The 25109-nt window shown below is 39.9% G+C and overlaps 1 protein-coding gene across 1 annotated transcript in view; it reads left to right on the top strand.

Moving 5' to 3' along the window:
- Nucleotides 1-3196: 3196 nt before the first annotated feature.
- CPA6 (carboxypeptidase A6) overlaps nucleotides 3197-25109 on the top strand; it is a gene marked incomplete at both ends in the record, with an annotated part of 85321 nt that continues 63408 nt past the window's right edge. The window contains 2 exons of the mRNA XM_082285666.1: nucleotides 3197-3245; nucleotides 4933-5503. Coding sequence (XP_082141792.1) covers nucleotides 3197-3245; nucleotides 4933-5503 — 620 coding nt within the window. The remainder of the gene's footprint in view (nucleotides 3246-4932; nucleotides 5504-25109) is intronic.

Genomic DNA, 25109 nt, shown 5'->3' with positions numbered 1-25109 from the left:
CTAATTATATAGTTTCAAGCTATTGAGGCATCTGAATTTGAAGGAGGACAATCAAAATATCACTTCAGGCACAGATGGTAAAATGACCTGATAATTATGAGGCAATGTTAAGGGTGAGAAAGAGAGGAGGAGGAAAGACACTTCTCATACCAGTGCAGCTGACAGATAAATTAACAACTCCGTAGTTTCTGCTTCACCTACCTCCAGTACGATATTCTACGTAATGTTCCCTTTCCTCCCAGAAGATATAATAATAGTTCACTGCAGAATGTCTGCAGCCAGGAGTTGTCTGGAGAGTCACACAGAACACCATTGTACTGAATGTACTCTTTCAGAAGTACCTTTTCCTTCTCAATATTTTCACACATGTATGTATGGCAAATGCCAATTGATATAAATAAATATTGGGCACCTGCCATCTTTTGTGGGCAGTAGCAGCTATAGAGCAGTGCTGATTCAGAAGATTTCTAGCGGTGTTTCAAAATAACATTGTTATAATTTTCCTTTCTTCTCAACATTGTTATAATTTTCCTTTCTTCTCAACATTGTAACTGGGTCTCCAGTGATTGCAAACAATGTGTTTTAGAACTAGATACTGAACATACAATGCAGTTGGCAGTGCTCAGTTAATGGTTGGACTTACTGATCTTAGAGGTCTTTTCCAACCTCAATGATTCTATGATTCTTTGATTTTATGGCATAAAATCTTTCATTGGGAATATGTCACTACCCTTGGAGCAAAAGAAGCAAGACTGTATCTAAGCCCAAGTACCCTCAGACAAGTTTGAAACTCTGGGAGCTAAAATGTTTGCCTTTTAAATTAGAAGTACAATCTAATACAAAATCACAAATTCCATATGTTTGAGTGGTTATAGTCATGAAATCCAAATGCTAGACTTAAAGTTGCTACAGACTTGCTCTTAATTCTTGGGACAAATTATTCAGCCTCCACATATCTTAGTATGTCCACCTGCAAAACAACTCCAAAATACTGGTTACATGAAGTTAGAAGAAGTCTGAGATCTTTAACTACTATAAATTACAGAAATTCAGAGAAGGATGGAGAAATGTGAAATACAAGTGCAATGTGTTACTACACACAAATCATTTGTACAGAAAGTAAATACACATGACTTGTGTAGGAGATGCAAGAAAATTTTTAATGGCCATCCTCATATTTCCCCACCATGAATTTTTCAGCAGAACAGAAAAGATAAGGGAAACTCTTGCCTAATAAAAGGCTGTATTTTCACTCAGAAAAAAATATCATGGAGGTTCAGATATAGGGAATATTTTTATATTGTATTTTTATGTGTTAGCAGGGATAGAGACATCTGAGACAAAGTCTATATTCAATGCAATTTGTTTATCCAGTTATGTACACCTCTTATTTGTCATGAGCAATGCTTTTTTTTCAGAAGACTCGGCCAAAAGTCTGAAACCAAGTTGCCACATGTGTCTTAAGGCAGAATCTCAAGACAGAACAAACTTTTCTTCACAATGGTGCCTGCAGCAGAGCCTTTAAAGACTTTTTTTCTCCTATGGTTAATTCTAAGAACTCTGTACGTATAAAGACACCTATGAACAAAAGTATACAAGTCTTTCCAAGACTAAAACTATACTAAGGAATGGACTCATCAGGTTTGTAATACTGTGCTCTGATGTTATCTATCAGTATGATTCCTAAAGGCTTGTATGGAGGGTTGATCTGTTGATGAATTGTCTATTATACATCTATTTTTCTTTAGCTGCTCCTAAAGCATACCCATATTTAAATGTCCCTTGATTCTACAAAACAGAAAAGAATATTTAACCTGTATTCCTGTCCTCCTGCAGAATAACAGAATAATGGCAGAAGACAGAAATTCTCTAAGTGCAATTGTTCCATTCTTCCACTTCATTTAACCATTTAATGAAAGTTCAGTGCCATTGACACAAATTCAGATAAAATTTTTCAGTTATGGTAATGCAGCATCCCAAAGTAAGTTGAAGACAGAATGTCAAATTCTAAATTGCAAAACTCCTTCCTTCTAAAGATACTTGTACTTCGTTTTAGTAAGAAAATGACATCTGAATACCCTCCAAGGCAATGTCAAGCCCTGGTTCATTGTAAGGAAACTGTCTCAGGTACCAACAGCAGCCTGTCTCTGATAGTGCAAATCCCAGCACAACCTAAATAACCAAGCCCTAAGAGTGGGGAATTCTCAGGTTATCAGATCTCTGTTGCTACAGTAACATTTCTGACTACACAGTGGTTAGTTAAGGCTAACTAGCCATGGCACTCATGCATGGATTATATCACATTCATTCTTTTAGACCACAAACCTACCCTAGAACATTACCAGCAGGGCTACTTTCACTTTCCTTCATCTGACAAGGTCTCTGTGGGAGTTAAAAGAAATGGAGACCAGATCTTGAAAAGGACATTGCACTCAATCAACTTCAATCTTTTTTAATGAGTTACAGTGGAGAAAATGCCAGCATGAACACACTTAGTCTAATTTATCATTAATGGGTATGATTTAAACTAGGAAATGCAAACCCTTTTTAAGCTCCTGTTTCTGAACTGCTTTGTCTCTAACAAATGTGCAGCAAGGATTGCTCATTCAAGCCATGCAACCTTCTCATGAAGGTCAGAGTTGGGCAAACTCAAAGCTATAAAATATGCTCATAAGAAGCTAATGCCCTTTTTTCTGCTCTTCCCAATAAGTGGCATGTTCTAAAGTCCAGGTACCAGATGTAGGCTGCCTGCCCACTCACTTTAATGAAGCCTTTCCTCTTTCCACGCCGTGTAGAATTGCCTCTGTTTTGGCAGTATGCGCTCCTTGTAAAGTGTAGGACGCTGTGAAAAATCCCACAACTTGATTCATTGAGAGGGAAACCGTATCTCAGTTTGCTCTCTTCTGTTCCATCCAAAGCTGTTATTACTACCAAGCAGTCCTTGCTGCTGGCAATTTCTCTTTTCTGTTCCAAGAAGAGAGGGAATAGAAGCTCTGTCTCAAATCCTTTGTTTGGCTGGGTGCAAGTTAGATAGCCCCTTCTTGTCGAGAAAGTAGACTTGCCACATGTGTAACTTCCAGGCTCAGCTACAGCTTTTTAATACTTTCCTAGCTGCCAGCATGACAGAGTTCCAGCCCTCCCTCCAGTATGCCCTGCAACATAGTAAAATTTAAACTGATGGATCAAGGAGGCATCAATGGACCTGTATCCGCCTCACTATCCCTACCTCGTCAAAGCCCTTTTTGGTACTTTTGAGCTGTTTCCTTCTCCAGCTTCCCCATAGCTTTAAAAGTGTACTTTAAAATTATATTTAAAATGTATTTTAAACTGCCTGAAGTAGTACCTATTAACAAAGGTGGTGACAGCTTTTTTTTGAGTATTGATTCCCTATTTTGTTACTTTCCTTCACTATTTAGTTTTGGTGCATGAGTTTCCTTTCTATCTCATACCTTCTTGCATTTTACTTTCAAGGAATGTTGCAGGAAGGCAGGATTTAAGACTGAAACCTAGAGCCACAGAAGCCCCCCATAATTACATTCTTCCTAACTCAAATGAAGCCAAGTTTTCCTCTTGAAAGCAAAATTTTTAGAATAACAGCTAAATTATTCTACAAAGAGATGCCAAAAGTAAAGTTCTTACTAACTCAAATAGAGCCAGGTTTTCATCTGGAAAGCTAATACTTTCGTATAATAGCCAAACTACATTTTAAAAATATTTAAATAAATTAGTGTATTACCCAATGCACTTCAGGTGTAGCAAGGATAACAGTAAGAAAAGTAAATGTGTAATAAAGCAGTGGGCTTTGCTTTAATATCATACTCACCCCCTTCAAAAGTCACTTACTCGACTTTACCTTTGAAGTCACTTCTGAACAGAGAGTAGAGCTTTTATTAAATAGGTGTTTGTAAAGTTGAAGTTGCATTTATTATAAGACTGAAGATTCACAGAACAGATTTGGAGGCTTGCCTGTAGTTAATAGAAAGTGTTTCCAACAAGAGATGTACAGCATTTAAGCACACACACACACACATTCACCTCTGCATATTCTCACCAGAAATAAATTTAAGATTTTAAGCAGGGCATGTTATGGGGGGATGGGAAGCTCAAGGGTGAGAACACCAATAACCAGACAGAAGAGAATAATCCTGCCTTGGACAAAGCCTTTTCCACCTCCAGACTCTATCATACAACTAGTGTCAGATTTGGTGCCAGTATGAAAAAGAGACAAAGGAAAATGCTTGTTTGCCTTTCGGCCAGAGAATACAAAGTGTGTGTGGTTTAATACAGTCCTTTTTCAAAAGGCTCCCTGTGTTTCTGAAACATTAACAGGGATTTACAGTAGTTCTCACACGTTCAAATGTCAGCTGGTTTTATTTTTCTACAGCCCACTCGTTCATTTTGCTGTCAGAGAGGCTGAGAATCAGTTGGGTTTGAAACAATTTTTGCTCCTTTTTAGTAAATTCAACATAAATGTATCAAAGGGGCTACCATTTATTCCATACTGACATTACAATTTTACCTACATTCTCTTTAACAGGTACTCCATGGGCTTTCTATAAACTACAACTATTTGCAGCAAAATTCTTCCCATTTTCCTTGTTATTCTCAGTGCGCCAATGACTTATCTTTACATGGATCTTTCATCCTCACCAGTGTGGAAGAGATAGTAAAAGTCCAGTTTTAAAATCATGCTGGGCTTTTAATTCACTCTATCGTATCAGTGTCTCTTCCATTCTCACTGCTCAGACCCAAGATTTTTGACCACACCGGTAGCTTGAAATCCCACGTTCTCCTCCCTTTATGGTTCCTAGTGGACGTTCTACCACTCTTTGTTTCATGGAAGTGTGTCTCTGCCCTCTCATCAGCCTCGCCTCTTGCCCAGCCTGGGAAACCTCGTCGATAATCCCCCGATGCCACTGACTGCGCGTTAAGCGGCCCTTGGCCGGCTGCCTCGCCGCACCTGCAGCCGAAGCCCACCCCGCCGCAGCCCTCGTCCCGCCAGCCCCGACGGAGCCGCCGTGCCCGCGGGGGTCTGCTCGCCCCCGTCCGGCCCTTGCCGGCCCCCGGGCTCCCCCCGGGCCAGGGCGGCGGCGGGGCCGCGCACCCCCCGCACCCCCGGCCCTCCCCGGCGGGCGGGCGGGCTCCTCCCCGCCCAGTCCCGTCCCCGTCCCGTCCCCATCCCCGTGCCCAGGCGCGGCGGGGCTGCGGCCGACGGGCGTCCTACCCCGACTTTCTGCCCTCGCCGCTGGCGACCAGCGACACCTCCGAGAGCCCCGCTCCTCCCGGCTGCGGCCCCGGCCCCGGCTTTGTGTGCGCGGCACCAGCCGCCACCTGGGGCGGGCGCGGCGGCGGTGGCGGTGCCGGGGGTGGCGGTGCCGACGGTGACGGTGCCGGCGGTGACGGCGCGGCCGCGCACGATGCCGCTCCGCAGGCTCCTGCCCCTTTGTCTGCTCTGCCTCCAGGCTGCGCTACCGCTCCGCGGCCACCGCGGCCGCTACGCCGGGTAAGTCCGCCCGCCGCCCCGCTCCGCCCGGGGCGCAGCACCGCGGCCGTGCTCCCTCCGCTCCGCTGGCCAGAACCGGCTGGTGTCTGCATGTTCGGGCATCCCTCCCGCCGCCGACCTGGTCGTGAGCTTGTTTGCTGGCAGTTGTAGCATGTAGTTCTTGAAAGAGGTGCTGCTAGTCTCTGTTAGCCAAAGGTAGGATGCTACATTGGGGGAAAAGAAAAAAAAGTTTGAGTGTCCGTGTGAAAAAGGAAATTGCGATTATACTGGGGGGAAATAATATGTTTCGAGGCTCCACCGTGCTCTGAAATGAATGAAGGTTTGTATTTTCCTTTAGGATACAATTGTACTGGAACTTAAAATCGTTTTTCAAACGTTGAACAGCGTGCAGTCTTATTAGGGAATGCATAAGAAGTTCAAGCAATAGGGGAACTCTACTGTAAGCAAGTGAAGACTAAAACTTTCACGTGTATTTCAAACTAGACTTTTTCTTTTTTTCAGCGGGAGTTCAAATTTGTGTTAGAAAGGGAAAGATTGAACTAGGTAGTAGTAAAAGGTGAATTTGCCTCCAAAGTGTATGTCCTTTGCCCGGTTTAAAAACTTTGTTTTTAGTAAGTATTTAACATAATAGGTTTATGATGCAAATGAAAAGGCAGTCAAATACAGGAGCATTAGAAGCCAGTGGCGTGTGTCAATGTACAGTATAAAATTCTTTCGAAGTGACCAGCAAATTCGTCAGGATAAGCATCCCTCTCTGTGGAAGTAAAAGCTGTATTATTCTTTTCGTTTTGTTGGAGTAGCCAAGCCAGGCATAGAAATTCCCCTACTAAAATGAAGTTTAAAAAAAACATTCCCTAAGCTTCAAGGATTTGGTAATGTGATATGAAGCCATTTACCCCTGGGTCACTATTAGTGACAAAAAGTAGTTAAACACTTGACAGCTGTTTCACCATCTCTGTTCAGTTCCTCAGGTCCCAGTATCTGCACTGTGAAATCAAACAGGCCACCACAGTCAAGAGTCCTCCTGACAGTGCCAGAAAGCAGCAGGACAGAAAACTAAACTGTTCTTTAAAGCCAGGTCCCACTGTAAGTTTTGTGCCACAGCACTTTTCTCTCTGTCTGAAGTCCATAGCACAGGCATGGTCTCCAGGGTCTTGAATTTTTTAAAATTCAAGATAGCATTCATTTTGTTTCCAGGTGACATTGAGATGAATAACACATTGACAGTGCTGGTGCCTAACTTTTTCTGAATATTAATTACATGAGTTATCTACTAATTGATGTGTAAAATGTCAAAATACACATTTTACTATCCTCTAGGTTTAAGTGACATCGTCAACTATAATCAAGTTGGTTCAAATAGAATAATATGCATAAAAATAATATGCATAAAAACCTCTGCTCATTTATGCAACTCAACAATTTTGTTCAAAGTTTTTAAAATTATTTTCTTGTTTCAGAATCTCATATTCCCAAGGTGACATGTGAAAGACCTGCCCAAACTCTCCTTTGTTGATCCCTGGTTTTGAAGCTTTTGCATAGACTCTAGTTCAAAAAAATGAGACTTCTCAGCAGCTTCCAGAAATTGGGCAAGAAAATCACTGCTCAAAAAAAAAAAAAAAAAAAAAAGCTAGAGTTAATTATAAAAACTCCTGGTCAATAGGCAATTGTAGTAGGGGGCCAAGATACATTTACAAGCCTTGCTGAAAATGTGGTCAATATTTGAAACAGAAACCAGAATGTGTACCACATGTGTAACACAAACTGGAAAAACAAGCTAATATTTTTCCCACTCTACTAATATTTTCCCCACTCTACTAATATTTTCCATTTCTACCATCCTGGCATTAATTTTGTCAATAAAAGATGATGGAAAGTTATTTTGAAATGGGATGAAGGTTTCCACAGGATTATGAATATATCTTGTCTGTCTGTCATCATCCCAGTGTCCTGAGCAGGATCATTTAATTTCTTCTGTGTGTGCCATTGATTAGAAACAGTTGAACAAGTACTGCCATTACTGCTGAACCTGGCTGTCACTCAAGGGGAAAAAATTTTGATGTGTTTCTTTTGAGAAAGCCAATTAGGAGGTGAATATTTTGCTAATGTTCACCATTAGAAGGGGTGTCCCAACAAACTGACTTCTTTTTGTGCTGAGAAACATCTGTGAATCTTAGTAATTTCTATTGTGTCAGAAGCTGTACCATAAAGGGAAAAGGCATAAGTATAATTAGGGCAAAAGAATGAGAGGAAAAAAGAACCAAAAAAGTAATGGAAACATTTCTTATAAACTTATGTCAGCACTAGGAGGTACATGCAATTGTAACTCTTTAGTTGAGGACTCAGACCTAAGACAATTTACTGGTACTGCACATGTTTCTCCAAACTATGTCAAGCAGGCCAGGTATGCCATATGGGCACATCTTTAGGTAAATGTGTTCCAGATACCTTTGGGAACTCAGCAAGTATTTGGGGAGTCTCAGCAAAGAAGAAGAAGCATTCATGCCCACAGAGCTCTTGGAAAGACTGAGGGACAGTTATATTTGCCTTCTGCCTCACACAATACTCAGAAGTTCAACCTGCCTCTGTGTTCTTGTGCCTGAAGGAACTCAAGAGGAGCTGTCTAGAAGACACTGCTAATCGGCCACCCGACAGCAAATTCAAAATTATACTGACACATACATTTTTCCTTCCTGCATTTGTATGTTCTGTCCAAAGGTTCCAGGGGAAGTGGATGAGTGGGAGATGCACACACACACATCAGGGTTTGGACAGAGGAGATGTGGAATTTTTAAGAGGATTTTTCAGGAGGCCATTGCCAGAAATTCAAACAGGGGAACAGTGATAACCAAATGCATGGGAATAGTTGAAGTTCCTGAAATAACCAAGTGGACTAGAACTCTTCAGTGTCCAATAGAAACAATTTAGGCTCTAAGAGATGTCTTCAAACTTAGAGCCACGTGGACCCAGTAAAGATCAGTTGTTCACTGTTTCTTCCAGTTACGGGAAGCAGGAGACATAAAATGAATCTAGTAGGAAGCTTTTGATAGCTTTACAGAATAGGGTGCTGGAGCAGACGGAGTTTTGTGAGGGTTTTTTACCAAATGCAGCAATCTTCCTACTCTTGGGAATCCTATGAAGGAGATGACTTCCCATTAGCAGGTCAAGTTATCTTAGAATAGAAAATCTCTCTCATTTATTCTTTAAAAATCACTACTGTGATCTTTTTACTTCAGTTCATCTACCTCCACCTGTAAATGGTGGCTCAGCATGTTGCCTCTGATTTCTCCCCTACTTTTTGTTCTTCCAAAGCCTTCTCAGAAGTGTTCCTCATCTCACCTTTTCTCTCACATGTTAATGACCAAGTGCAGGCAAAGGCTGAAATAACTTGTCCAGTTTTTCTCTAAGGTATTTGTTGCAAGATTTGAAGTCTTTTTAAATATTGGATCAAGATGATAAGTCCTCCAAAATGTTATTCCTCAATGAGTTGCAGCACTGCAGATAATTGTCATTTCTCTTGGTCAGATGAAGGCCATGATACTGTGTAACAACTGCATAAAATAAACTGGGAGTCATGCGGAGGTGGATAGCAAGGAAACAGAAGAGTAAAGAGATGTTCTGTAATCCAAGATATAATGTGCTGTAGCTACTGGGATATGACATCCGGCAAATTGCATAAACCAACTGTTCATGGAGATAAGGACAGATATCAAATCTGAGAGCGTTCAGCAAATTTCAGGTATTTTAATGCCCATTAATACCCCTACATACCATAACTAAGTACCTCTGATCCCACAGTACCTTACACACAATGGCTAGCAATTGTTCTGTCTCATGGAAAAAACACATGGGAGTGTGATGAAAATGAGTTGCTGAGGGAATTGAGAAGTGGAAAGGAACTCCTCCTGTGCTATTCCCTTTGCAGATTTTTTCCAAATGCTTTGATCAGGGACTAAAAGCTCTGCTATGTAAAAAAAGTTCTTTCTCCCTGCTGCTCAGCTCTCCATCCCCAAGTCAAAGTTAAAAATGTCATGAACACTGACAAAAAAAGCATTTGGAAAGCACACCACCAGCATGAGATGGAAGGTAATCATATTAATTCAAATGAAAACCAAACTTAGTGCTTCTCTGGATGGTGTCAGGGAGCTTCTCAGAAGTGAAAAGCTGTGAGCTCTATAGCAAAAACCATTTTGAGTATTCTTTTTTTCAGATAACCAGTAATTATGTAGTCAAATCACCACTGATTCCTAAAAGCAGCACAGATCAGTGAAATCCACAACAGCTCTGGGACCACTTACCTATTATTGTCCCAACACCACAGCTCTAATTATGTGTTTTCTCATTACCTGATACTCCACCTGTACAATAACATTTATGTTCTCCAACAGGAAAAAAAAGTACTGCCGAGTTTTGGTTATTTTTCTCCTCTATGCCCAAGCATCATAAATTTCCCTTTTAAAGCTTCTCTGCCCTCCTCATAATAAATGAGAAATACAAAGTGTTTCAGTTGCTCTTCCTTTCCCTCTTTTACTTTCTTTCTAAAAATAATTGGAACAACAGTACACATCCACACTACCTAGGTGAAGTGCATGCCAGGCAAGGAGGGTCCCAGTTTATTATGCCTGTGTTGGAACTGCAGATTCAGGTCACCATGTGAGCCTGGTGCCCATACACTTATCCAGACTGGGACACCATTGCCTGGTGTTGTGGCTTCTGACCTCTGCAGGTAGAAAAGATGGGGGAAAAAGCATGGGAAGTAAGGGAAGAAACAAAAAATCAAGACATGGGCAAAGCTTGCACCCCTGCTTAGGACCTATGAACCTGTCCTAGATTTCCTAGCTTTTATGCAACCTATGGCCTTTCAGTAAGAATGATTCTTTTAGAAGTGTAAAAGCAATTCCAGTAAACACTTACACTTCCCTAGTTTTAAAAAGTGCATATGTTACAAATGGGAATGTAGTCTATTATTAAAGAAAATTCATGTTCAGGGTTAAATCCAACAATTATGTATGCAAAAAAAACCTAGGATACATCTAAGATGTACTTAGAAAAAGACACTTTTAAAAATAAAAAATTCACAAATAAAATCTGCCTGGACCCTCAGTCTAAAACATCCACTTTGAATATGCCAGCTTCACTGTCTCATGAAATTAAGCAGGCAAGAAATACAGCTTTTCCCAGAGCCTCTGGTAGTAGTTGCAGTGAATTCCAAAGCTCCCACTTCTACACTATGTTCACCATATGCTGCTGCTGTGAGTTCACACTGCCAGAGTCATTCACAGGCTTCTTAAAATGAAGTTCTCAAATCTGAATGTTTTGTACAAGGCTTAACAAACACTTAACAGGGGACAGACACTGTATAAATTACATACATATTGATTCTTTTCACTAAAGAAAAAAGAAATCTAAAATATGTGAGCAATTCATATAAAAGACAGCATAACCTACTTTTAGTTTAGAAAGAATCTCACAGTTCTGAAAGGAGCAAATTTGAAAAAGAGAGGTTAAAAATCTGCTTTTCTGAATACACTGCTAATATTTTACAGGGAACCCTTAATTTCATATGCTGTACAGCACTGTATCCCACACTGCACAATAAACAGGATCCCAAAGTCTCATCTCCTGAAATTCTAGTATCTGTAAAAATGTCATTCATTATGTCTGAAATGGCCTTACATGGTCAAAACACTGTAGGAAACATTTATTGTTGTATCCAGTTGAAGGTGAATGGACACCATCAATCATCTCTCACTATCTCCTGGAGGTAAACTCTGTCATCTCTGTCTTGCAGCATGGCTCTTCACTTATGTTTTCTCCTTAATTTTACTTCTGAATACATAACAGAAACTGTACTCCCTCTTCTGTGGTAGAACATAGTATTTAAGAGGGCATTGTGTGCATAATGGTCAGGAGAAAGTCAAGAAATAAGCAGTTCTATTGATCATATATTGGGCATCTCTTCAGTTCTCCTGCAAGCAAAGCCTGCTGTGAGCATGCATATAGCTCTCAAAACTGAGAACAGCAGTGTAGGTCAACAGTCAGTACTTCTACTGGTCAGGCAGTACGATTTGTTTTGCTCTCAGGCAAGAGATTAAAAGAATTTTTCTCAATACAAAATAAAAATAGAAAATAATTTTAAATAAACAGCATTGTTACTGTCCTCTGTCCTCCTAGCTTACATCTTTATGTTATCAGTATTGTTTTTCAAGCAGAAAACAAGTGAAACCCATACTCTCTGTTCTATTTACGGTAAGCAGGTTTAGTTGGAAAATGAGAACTAATAATTACAGTTACACATTAAACCTCTCTCTGAAAACTCTACTGTGGGTAAAAGAGGACTTTTGCTGGTCTCAGATCTGCAGGAACAAATCCACAGTCAGCAAAATTCTGGAGACAAGCCAAATTCTAATTTTTTTCCAGTTAATTTTGATTCCGATTTAAAGGCTTCATTTACATGACTGTACATGTGGGTACGAAGTTATGGTTCTGATTTGATGTTGGTGTTACAGCAAAATGTGCATGAATTTCAAGGGTGCTACTAATTTGCACCTCAGTATATCAGATCAGAATCAGACCTTAAATAGACTGTGATTTTCAGGAAGATTATCTGCAAAGAAAGCTCCAAAACTGCAAGGCACCTAAGGGTAGATAAACCACAGTACTCTGAACTGAAAATATACTCAGACCAACAAATGTATGGGGACAATAAATTCCATTTTTTCTATTATTTTGCATCTTGAACTTGCCAGATGAGGAGGATGGGATGGGAGCTGGAATCCAGCAGTGGACAGGGAGCATGAACCCTGTGAGAAATGAGACAACTCTTAAAAATATTAATTTATTGAAAACAGAAAAATTGAAAAATTACAGAAATTAGAAAAATATAAAAATTTGGGATCCTATGGCTCAGTAGATGGTATGCCCCAGGAGCGCAGGGATTTGAGATCTTCTGGCTGAGACAGCACTAGACCTCACGTAGAGAAAAAAAACTTGCAGTGCTGGGCTGACTTTTAGCTGGTCCAAAGTCAAAAAAAAATTACTAATGGCTCCTTAATAGGAGTAGGCTTTTAACACCCAGCACCAACATCTCCCACAGCTAGTCTGGAGAGAGCAAGAGGGGAAAAGAGACCCTGCCTTTCGGCTTCGTCCTTTTTATAGTTTTTGCTCCGCCCCCAGTCCGCCCCCAGCCCGCCCCTTCGGTCCAAAGCAATTGGTGCTTTCCCTTTGATGGATCATCTCTGTTCACCAATGGCTCATCGCTGTCGGGGGGGGGGGGGGGTGGTAGTAGTTGAGATAAGGGAGATACAATGCCTTCATTAAAATTCAGGTATTCAGGTTGCCATGGAGCTTGCCTGCAGAGTAATGGCTCTGTAGCTAAAAATAGCTGCTGGCTATTAGACTGGGTGGGGTTTTTTTTGGCCTTGGAATCAGAATGCCAGTGAAAACACCTACAAAAAAGTATTAAAATACATCCAACACATCTCAAAACACTTGTAAAAGTATACAGTAAACACAGGAAAGGTAACTCTTATGGTGTATAGGTGGTTTGAAGTTTGAGAAGGGGCAAGTTTGTGATTTTTAACTGGGAAAATTTTAACTGGGAAGGGTGCAACTCTCTTAATAAACTACTTTAAACAAATGAAAACACTGATAATGGAACTGAATTTTTGTACCTGGGCTGATGGGTTAATTTTAAGATTAAATTTAAAAATAATTAACTCAAAATTAATTAATTAAAGCACTTAATATGCAAAGACCAAGCACAAATAGGGATTTCATGTATGACAAACCCTTTCCTTCTGTGTCTGCCTGTGCAGGCTGAATGCTCTGGAGGACAATGCCTTGCTGAGCCTCCTCTTCCTCTGGGAAACAATGAGACTTACAGTGTATTTATTTAAAGAGAATCCACACCATAAAGTTACCAGACAAAACAATACACAGAACAGCATTTTCTAAAGAGAAGATGCTCTAGATTGCTTAAATACAGCCATGGAAAAAACCAGAAGTACCTTATCAAATCAAAACAGTTTTTCTTTACGGTCTGCGCCACAGTTAAGGCTGTGATACAGGGGAGACTACCACAGCAGGACCTTGAAAATGAGTTTTTAGGGGGTTTATTATAGTAAAATTATTCTAAGAAAAATTTACTGTTTCTTTATCATATTGTATTTCAAATATCTTCAGAACAGTAGTGATACACCTCATGGTTGACTCAGGGATAAAAAAAGAAGCTCTTTTTAGCTGAGATTAAAACTAAATTCTGGGTGTTCACAGCCCAGAGAGCCAATCATATCCTGGACTGCACCGACAGAAGTATGGCCAGTAGGTCGAGGGAGGTGATTCTGCCCATCTGCTCCAGTCTCATGAGACCCCAGCTGGAGTGCTCCAGTGCATCCTGCTCTAGGGACCCTCATATAAGAAGGACATGGACCTTGGAGCAAGTCCAGAGGAGGGTCACGAATATGGTCAGAGGACTGGAGCACCTCTCCTGCGAGGAAAGGCTGTGAGAGTTGGGGTTGTTCAGCCTGGAGAAGAGAAGACTCCAGGGAGACCTCATTGCCACCTCTCAGTACTTGTAGAGAGCTTATAAGAAAGATGGGGACAAACTATTTAGCAGGGCCTGTAGCAATAGGACAATGGGTAATGGTTTTAAACTAAAAGAGGGTTGATTTAGGCTAGATAGATGAAAGAAATCTTCTACAATGAGAATATTGAAACCCTGGAACAGTGTACTGGAACAGGTCTGGTTGCCCAGAGCTCCATCCAACCTGACCTAGAAGGTTTCCAGGGATGGATCATCTACCATCTCTCTGGCCAACCTGAACTAGTGAAAGATGTCCCTCTGGAGGCATCAAAGTAGATGGCTTTAAAGGTTCCTTCTAACTCAAACTATTCTGAATTACTTTAGCAGGCCTGATGAAAAACTCTTGATTAATTCCACCCTACTCCTACCAAGATTACCACCAGATGCCACTCCGAGGCTGCAGTGCAGTCATACAGCCAAACCCTACAAACCCACACTAGTGGCCACCTGCTGCCAGGGCAGTCAGTTGTGCTTCTGCTCTTCCAGATGTGCAGCCTCCGCTCAGGGACTGGCACTTCTCTGCCTACAGAAAGACAATTCCAGGAGCACAGAGAGTGAAAAAAAACCCAACTTCCTCATTCTTTTTTTCTCCCAGGACTAATTGACAGCTTATCAGGTTGTGATCTGGCTGCTGCAGAGGCTCTGTGTTTGTGTTGGCACAGGGAAGGGGCAGGAGTGGCTGGTTTTTTGGTACCTGCCTGTGTACCTTCAGCCTGTTAGTCTCCCTGTGCACTGGGGATGGTTGTCTGAAACCAGTTAATTCCAGATGTGTATTCCAAGGAGCACACCATGGGTTTACCTCAGCAGAATTTGGCTTCTTGATCAGTCCTGACTGCCAGATTCCTCTCCAGACCTATGCCAATGGAACGATCACAAATGAATGTTTCAGACTCAAAGAGAGAATAGTAGGATGCTTATTTTCAAATAAGTACTTTCCTGAAAGTGAAAAACCAAAGAAAACTTTAACCTCAATACTAACCATCCTGTGGGTTTTTGAAGCAAAGGAACTTCATTATGCTTAATGTCTGAAGAAGCTGTAAGTCCTTTACATAATGAACAAGACTGATGTGATAGGGCCTACAGAAAAAATAGCCTCTATTTATTAAGTAGGTTTGTGTTAGGCAAACAATAGCTATTACATGTCAAGAAAGCAGGGAAGACATTTAATTAAGGATGTTTTATTAAGAGCTCTGTATTTTTTGTCACAGCACAGTTTCATATTTTCAGGGAAATAAACCTTGGGTTCACTTGAACTGTGTAGCACAGGCAGCCAAAAACACACGCTGCCCAAAATTTACACCAAATAACAGGAGTCACCGTGCAAGCACAATGCCAAGTCTGGGCTGGTAAGTCAGACCTCTCTGTAGAGTGGGCTTGTGTCCTTGCCAGCAACACACAGTGTAAACATACCCAGCAGCACAAAGACAGCACAGTGTGTCCTTACCCTGCTCCCTTATCAACAGGCTGGATCCCTGGTCCATCTGACTTTGGTAGCAACAATGGTAAAAAATGTAAATGGAGATGATTAATCGAACATAAAATCTAAGTAATTTGCTTTTCTTCATGAAAAATCCAATAGTTTCACCTTCAGTGTGTTTAGCTGAGGTTCTTTTATTTTGCTTTTACCAGAAGCATCTCTCTTAGTTTTGAAATAGTCAAACATGTAGTCATGTTTTGATATGGCCAACAAAAAGGCTTCAGAGGAAATCATAGCATTTGTGTTTAAAGGGTAAAATCTTTTGTATTCACTATCCAGCAGCATAAAAATAATTACTGATGTATTTTCTGAGGCCTAGCCTAAAATATTAATTGCAGTGAAATATCTAATTATGCAGGTTTTGATCACTACTGCAAGGGTTTTTCTGTTCACCACTAAGTTGTCCTGGGAGTGGTGGTTCTCCCTCCAAAGCAGCTGCGAGGAGCGGGAAACACAGGAAGCGAGGGCTCCTGTGTCCAGACAGGTCTTGTGAGGAACCCTGCCTACTTGCCATGGGCTGTGCAGTGTCTGAGCACATTTGGTGTATCATATCTCAGAGGCCCCAGGCAAAGGAACATCATCTGGTCATAGAATCACAGAACCATAGAATTATTTGTTTTATAAAAGACCTTGAAGGTCACTGAGTCCAACTGGTAACCTAACACTGCAGAGTCCACTACTGAACCATGTTCCTAAGCATCAGATCCATATGTCTTTTAAAGACCCTCAGGAATGGTTTAGAATGGTGACTCAACCACTTCCCTGGACAGCCTGTTCCAATGCTTGACCACCCTCTCAGTGAAGAAATTTTTTTATTAACCTCTGTCAGACAGATGCATGACAAAGATGCTGATCTACTCTTGCCAGGTACTTCTAGGCCAACACAGAGACAGAAATGTGGATATTTCAGGTTCAAACTGGGTGAGGGAGGACTCAGGGGCTTCAGCCTTTCCTCCTGTCTACAGCGTATGTTGTTTGTCACATGAAGTAGTTATATCTTTCAAGGCCTTACATCTAGCCTCACCTGCCAAAAAATCTGTATCAAATTAGAAAGTAGGTGTCCAGTGAGTGCAGGTGCCTTTGCAGTCCAGAAGCAAATTAACAGGTGTAACACACCTGGAGACTACAGGACCATCAGTGCCCCTGCTAGCATCCACTCCCCCTATTCTTAGTCCTTAGCTAGTGGGTGGCATGCAACCCTCCAGAGTGTTATTTTTCCTATGTTCATCCCTCTTCCTTGCAGCTGTCACCTCTTCTTCATAAGATAACTGGTGGCTTTTTACTATATCATGAGTGGTGGAAAAAAAGGCACCTCAAAAGTCTGGTAGTCAGCACAGGCTGCCCCTGCAAGGTGCAGGGCAATTTGTAATGATTAGCATGTATCACCCACAAACATGAGAAAACAGTATAGAGCCATAGAAAGATTAGTTAGCTTAAGCCTCTGGGAGATTATGGAAAAGTGGAGTCAAGTCATTGTCCTACATGTTAAGGAGTCAGTATGGAGTAGTGCTCAGGATGAGTTAAAGCTTATGTCTTTTTTTATGAGGGGCAACCTCTCCAAATCCTATGAAAAATCCATGGAGGAATGGTGAGTGAAGGGCTCCACGGACCAGGAAAATCTGATCTTTTGCTTCTGCTGAATGAAACTGTTAGAGTGAGGGCAAAACCCACAGATTTTACCTTGTCAGATGAGATCAGTCCTACCAATTTGCAGACAGTGAGACAGTGCCATGAAACATTTTAGGGTACAGTATAGTAGAGAATAAGGGATGCACACTGTGCTCTGTGAAAGCTGGTCTTTCTGCATTGTTTGCCTTTAATCCAGCAACCATTATCTCTACTGAAAAAATACATGTGAGCTTTTGTGTGTGGCAACTGCACTCGGGGTGGTCTTTGAATTAGAAGGCATTTGGTCGCAGAGCCTGCAGCAAGTCATGCCAGTGCAGCCTGCAGTTACACTGGGAAAAAAGAAGCAGACAGGAGAGGAAAAGCCTTGTCCTGGGTGGTTAAAGGGGCAGATCTGTGAAAACTAGATCTGAGGAAAGAGGTTTCTAATATTCAAGTGTATTTACTGTGAAGTGACATTAACTGAGGGAAGAGACATACATTTTAAATGTTTATTCTACAGGTGAGGGATCTACCAGATTTAAGTTATCTTGTTAGAGCTAATGAAATGCAGTCTTAATGGAGTAGCTAATAGCTGGCCAATAAAAATGCAAAATAATAATTCTGTTAAAACATAAAATAATTAGAACAAACAGAAAAAGACTTTATGCAGAAGGGAAATTCAGGGATCTTACTGGGAGGACCAGTTTTACAGCACCCAATGGAAAAATTGATTGTTAGGGCGTATGTAGCAACAAAAGTCCCCCTGGCTCACTGGAAAACATTACTTTTTTTCAGGAGGAAAAAAACAACACAAACTTCAAGCAAACAAAGGAGGAATTTTTAAATTAGTTGTTGCATGAAGAACCTTGCTTCTTACAAGAATAAATACATGGGTGAATTTAAGGTAGTATTTTTAAAGTTATAAAATTGCAGAGAGACTATTTATTTCTAAACTGCATGGCTATAAAACACCAGATGCCATACAATGAAGTAATCTCAGAGCAAGGCTGGAATCTGTTGTCTGCGAGGAACACGCAGATGCTTGCTTTCAGCAGTGACGTCTTGCTCATAAAACAGGAACACCAAACACTCTTCACTGCATTCAGAACTTGTGTCCCCATTGCGTGTGGGATTTTGTTGTTTTAAGCTTAATAATTACTCATGTGAAACAAGGAAGGGAGAGTTTTAAGTTACAGTTTATGAAGAGAGAAGTAAGAGTTGTCTTATGTTATGTTAAGGATTAACTGAAGGAAATGGTGCCTCTTGGTTGAGCTTGGCAGCCAAAGAGGCCTTTACTCTTTTGGCCACACATTGTCCTGATGTATGGCTTAGGTCACTCCTCTCTATTTTACAAAAGCAAAAATGAAAGATCAACAAAAGGATATATTTTTCATTTGAGATGGAAAAAAACAAAATTCCAATATAAAGGCAAAGTATCACCTCATATATCGTGCTGCTTCTTGCGTAATAGAAGTTTTGGCAGCTTGCTCTTAGTCATGGAGCATGCCAACTCCATTTTCCATGAACCTTGATGTAATGATAGCTGGTCACAAAAAGAGTCTAATAAGAAAGAAGCTGCAGAAATGTGGAGCCAACAATTTAGTGGTTTTGTAAAGCTCTACATTTGTGTGGTATTAATTGACATAGCATATCAAGTGTAGCTCAAAATGCACGTATTTTGCCCATTGCAGCCTTATAGACTGCAATAATTGCAAATGGTAATGAATTCACCTTATGAATTTATCCCAGTGTATAATGTAAAAAATATAATTTAAATTGTAAGTGTATAAAAGCAGAGAATGTGATATTAGCTGGATTTTTAAAAATAAAATAAAAAATAAACACAACTCTGTATCTGGGTTCTGAATTTAGTATGTAGTGGGCATGTACTGTTGCTGCTAATTTTAAAAAAAAACCCTTGTTTGCACTTTTGATAAATCACGTTCTTTCAGGCATATCAAAACAACTGTCCTTTTCTAGGAGAAAATGTAGAGCAAAGCTGAGGTTCAATATTGATCACAGCTTTCATAATTTGTGTATTCAAGATAGCATAAAAAAATACAAACATTATGTATTTTTTCATCTGAAGTTTCATCTCACGCTTCGAGACCATTTCAGACAAATTGAGCTACATCCTATTTACCTGCCAAAAACTCAGCAAAATCAAATAGACCAACCAACCTTCCCTAGCTCAGCATTTCACCTTTAGATGGGAGTAAGTACGTTAGAAGCTGTTTCATAAAAACACTGGGTGCTACAGCAGCAGCAGGAGATTTTGGAGAAAATGCTGCTTAGGGGACATATCTTGGCAAGCAGCAGCTCCCTGATGGAAATAGCATTTGGCATCAAAAGTTCTCTCACAGAAGGCCTATGTACATAGTTTCTTGGTTGTCTTTTTCAAAGAACCTTTCCTTTTGCTGGCTGTGCAGGTGCTAAACTGAGATTACAGCCTGCTGTGTAAAAACCTGCCCCTTTTCCTCATACCTGCCTCTCAGTTCTCAGCCCCTTTCTACTTCATTGTCCTCATGTCTCCTCATAAACAGCCTGCAGAGCCATTCTGGGTAGGGACCGAGGCATTTTACTACCCGCTGGCTCAGCACGTAATTCCAGATCTTTGTTGTGTGACTGCAGTATAATCAGGCAATAGCAGTTTCAGCTCTAAAACAGGTCTTTTGGACAGTGGGCCCAGACAGTATGATAAATAGCCATCTTATCCAGATGAAAATAAGCTCAACAAGTTTTTATTATTATGAATGTTTCCAATTTAGGGATTTGGTTTCAGTTAGACAGAAGGCAAGATGATGGGATGATTTGTTTAAGGAGCTAGCAGCTCTCTTCAGCATTTCATTAATTTTTGTGAGTTATTTTATCAAGAGAGATCTTATATCATACTTAGGAAATTTACAACAAGTATCAACAGACAAAGGGTCTGTTTTGTAATATGTTGAGTAGATGTGAGCAATGCTGAGAAATAATTGATACCTGAGTGCAAGACTCTGACACCCTCTGAACTTGGTATCCTGTTCTCCTGGATCCCCTTGGATTTTCTTGGTGTATTTGCTTGGGTTTAGTAGTTTTATCTGTGTGGGAGTTGGAAATAGGAATCAAAAAAGAGGAGTAAGCAAGAGGTCATAAACAACAACTCTAAGAGACATCTACCCATGTCATTTCAGTCCAATGTAACACATCCTGAGTGAATTTGATAGCAATGTCCCTTTTCACTAGAAGTTACGAGTATATTTTTATACCTTCACACAATTATGTGCATCATTATCCATTATACCTCCGAAGCTGGTAAGTCAAAGCAACACACAAAAAGGTAACTGTCTCTCATACAGAAAGTGTGAACAGCATGATGTCATGCAGTCAGGTAGACTAAACAAACTGTCTTTTTTAGATAAAAAACTATAAAACCTTTAGAAACATTTACTGTATCAGGTATCTGATGAAAATTACAGCAATAAATCTGAGATGATTTAGAAACTGTGTTCCCAGGACAATTACAGAATGCCCTAGGCGTTCGCTGTCTGCCTGCTCTCAGGCAGAACGTGTTTACACCATGTTTCATAAATCCAACTTCTGCAGCATGGAGTGGTTTATTCTAAGAGCACAGCAGTGAATTGTCTAAACAAAATGAATGCTGTAAAACCTCAAATGGCAAGTTTGATATTTCAGTGACAAAGGCACAATACTTAAAGGAGATCTCTGCATTTGTGGTTTGTCGTAGTTTAGCAAATTAGATTCCAGATTGATGTTTAGCAAATAATCAGTGTGGTAATGCTTTTCAACAATCAAGTAATAAACAAATGTAGTGGCACGTCTCAAGAAATCAATTGTAAGTTGTTTTAACAATGCATAAAACATCTGCTTATTATTACAGATGTCACACGGCTCTAGCGTGGAGAGTGGCACTAATGGGACTTGCTGTGTGTTGTCAGTGCCCTGAGTCTTTCCAAGTAGCCCCTTCACCACCCTGCCTTCTTCCAGTAGAAGAGCCAAAATCATCATGTCATATTCAGTGACTACTCATTGACTATTCTGAGCCATGACTCAGTTGTAGCCACACCTTGAACTTTGAAAACACAGAATCACTGCTTTGCCAGTTAAGAGTTTTGGGAGAGCAGCCAAGGTAGTCTGGGGAGGTTTTGATGGCATTACAACAATGAAATCAGAATCTGGCCAAACACGAATGCTCCTTAATTTGAGGAAAAAGTGTTTACCAGGCAAATAAGTGAAATTTTCGCAGATTTCAGTTCAGGACATTAAACTTTTTCTATCTCTGTGGAAGTAAAAACCTTACCATCTAATAACAGCTCTGCCATTTTGTTTAGCAGAGCTTCCCAAAAGTCGATTATATTTCTGTTCTTGGTATCATAAGGGATTCCCAAACCCTACTGCATTATTTCTCTGCTTAAAGAATATTTTTCAAGTCACACTTTCCTTTCAAGCTTATAGCTTGGTTGTTCCTTTAGATAAAATAAATAACACTGCCATCAGATTTTCTGATTTTTTTATTTACCTATTGAATACTGGGGAAAAACACAAACATTGATTCAGGAACCTGCATAATTCTGGGCAATATTGGCTAAGAAAGTTCATGTGTTGAACAGATGATAGTAAACGAAATGTTTTCTCCAGCAGTTACTAAATTCTCCAAACTGAATGAAATTGTAATGCATGTTAATTCATCTTAATTCATGCCGTGATGAGAATTTCCCAACCTCACCCCACATCTCAACACAAATATTTGTATTATCTAGCCATAAAGTGAGTTTATTAAATGAAATAAGACACTCTGTACTCCATTTTACAAACATTTTTCCGTAAATTACATCATATTGGTAACAGATTTTGAGCCCAGCTAAGTCCAAAACACTAGAAATAGTAAGATGAACTATTTAAAGGGTCATTTTTTGGTGTGTTTTAAATTGGCAAGAAATTACTTCAACCTTTTGTTGTTTTGGTTTTGTTTTGTTTTGGTTTTTAAATAAAGGAAAAAACCAAGGAACTTTTAGGTATGCTGGTGATCATGATACCTCCCATAAAATTGTGAATGTTTTATGATGTACTTTTGGGATATCAATCACAGGACCCATAAGCAAAGAGTCAGCAAAGGCAAGAGACTCTTCCAGGCATGACACATCTGGTTCTTTGGAAGCTTAAACAGACTTTATATTGCCAGCTTTAAATTGGGCCTTTGAGTTTGCCACATGCTTTGTCTGGCAATGGGCTGTCTGGACTGCCATGTGTTCCTGGTTGCAGCAGCTCTAACATTTAATATTTAGGTTTATTCCCCTCCCTTCTCTCTCTTCAGAGGATCTCCATGCACACAAACCTTCATACTCAGTCCTCGTGCTTAGGGCTTATGGCCTTGCACTTCTAAGCCTCGAAATATGCATTTCTAATTGGAACTGGGACACATTTACAGTACTACATGAATTGTGTTCCTGCATCACCCACAGTTCTACACTTGTAGATATTCAAAATGAGCAATTAAAAGATTTCCCATCTGTACAAGACTCTTAATGCATCCATTGACTGGTCAGAAACTTCTCAATTGCTTTCTTTACTAAACTAAGGCTCTATTATCACAAATCTATTACTAGAGGAAGTCAGTTGTAAACTGTATTTGTCTGTTATGAAAATGAATCTAGAATCAACTGGGTATGCCATCATAGATTGTAAATGAATGTACATTTGTGTATATCTTGATTTAAGGTGTTCTGCAAAGAAGCACCTTACTGCTTTTAGAAGTAGAAGGAAGCTGCTGTTAGGGAAAAAAGAGTCTTGATTATCTCCTGGATGTTAAGCTCTAATAAAACATAAAGTTGCTTAAAAGGAGTATCAGTAGTTTCCAAATTAAGTGATATAGGAAATAGAGGAAATAAAGTAGTTTATTCTCGATCTATTCCATTTCTGGATTCTAGTACTCTTGCCCCTACATCTGACACTTCAATCTGTATACAACGTACTTCTGAAGTTATGGATTCAGGTATATTCATGCTGATCTTAAGAATTAACTTTTTTTTTTTCCTGCTCAGACTATGCAATCAAAAATAACTGAAATATCATGGAAAACAAGTTTCCACTGTGAACCTATATACTCAAAGCAGGAAAATGGACTAATGCTTTTGTTTTCCCTTATCCATAATTTCTTAAGCTTCTCTTAGAGTCTGCACAAACTGTTTGAATACTCAAAGTCAGCAGTGACTGGGAAAGCAGAGAAGTATCAGGCCAGAGGATTGCAGATGTTGCCCCACTCTGGCTCTGTGTGCTATTTGTCACAGGTGCCACTGACTGCACCAGTGTATTATGCTGAGTGACAGTCAAGTGCTTTCATGCAAATATCTGCTAAGCAGCCTTTCCCCTCACTGCCTGCATCTTCTTCATTGCACTCCCTGTACTTGTGACAATGGTGCTCTCACTTCTCTTCCAATTTAGGGCTTATTTAGAAATTGCTACTGCCATCAAACCTCAGACCAGCAATGGGCCACAGAATGGATTATCAATCTTAAATTATCTAATATAAAAAGCCATTGTAGTGTGGTATTACTAAGTATGCTGTTAAACTAATATGAAAATCAATAAAATAGTTTCACTTATGACACTGATATCAGAGAGCATAAATAAAAGAGTTCTGTTTCTTCCCTTGTTTTCTTTTTAGGTGTTGCTCATTAAGTGTGAGCATTAAGGAGACTTACAGAATCAGGAACCTCTTCACTTTCATATCCAAAGTGAAAGCAAATGGCAAGCTAGCAGCCACCCTGCTCTGCTCCCTAAACCAGCCATGGATCTGGTGTATTTCTGTATCATACTGTATTTATCTGGTCATGTGTGACAGTGTGGTCATTTACAACAGTACCAACATAGCACCAGGATGCCACTTACTGCTGTGGCAGCTATATCAAACTCTAGCAGATTACCAGGCTTCCTGTATACAAAGAGCACCCAAAATACTCATCTACCCAGGGAATTAGGCATCTGTTAACTTACTTGATAGCTTCTTTGTTACACAGTTCATTCTCTTGGCAACTGACCTTCAAAATAAATGTGAAATGCAAACCTCACAGCATAAAAAGAGCCCCTAAAATATATCAAATCACTTAGTAAAATCCATCACTATTGGCTCAGACAGAATGCTTCCTAATTTAAGGCTGATGTTTATGTTACTCTAAAATAGCTAAACATGAATACTGAAGAGAGGAAAGAAGTTAGAAACATCAGAATTAGTAGTTAAATTTCTACATCACTTAATTTTAAAAGTTTGGTTAATGGCATGAGATTCTAAAATCTGTAAGAACGGGATTTATGGGTTTGCAAAAGACCTTTAGAAAGCTATGTACATGCATTACTGGATCGTTAAAATATTTTATGGAGAAGTTTTGAAGAAGAGTGCTTTGGTTTCATTGACACTTACTTAAAACTGTAATATTTCACATAAGAGCCTAATGTGGAACTGAGAAAGCTTATTTTACACATTTAAATATGTACCGACTTTGATAGCATTCAGACATCGACACTTGTGTAACGTGGTGCCCTTGTAGGCAGAAAACATGTGTTTTCTGTAGAAAGTAGAGCTGGTAAAAACAAAAGTTACTTGGGGTGTTTTTTGATTAAATTGACCTTTGACAGAATAGAAATTTCTGTGAGGCTTTTTTCGTGCTTGTGCTGATGCAAAAAAAAAAGAGCCATTAGGGGAATTTAAAATATATTTTAATTTTTTTTTATGAAAGCTAAATACATTAACTTTCTTCTTACTATTTCTCTGGGAATAAATAAATTTCGTGAGTAGTTATCAACAAATTAGAATTTATCTCAATTATGACAAAATTTTGAGGGTGAAATTTCTCTCACCAGAAGACAGGATGACTTGTAGCTCATGTGTTAATGACATGTATTTGAGTGGGGAAAAAGTGTTTTCCACAAGCAGTGGTGGA

This window comes from Coloeus monedula (genome assembly GCF_965178545.1).
Source record: "Coloeus monedula genome assembly, chromosome: 1".
NCBI classification, from domain to species: Eukaryota; Metazoa; Chordata; class Aves; order Passeriformes; family Corvidae; genus Coloeus; species Coloeus monedula.
This window is presented reverse-complemented; position numbering and strand designations above follow the sequence as displayed.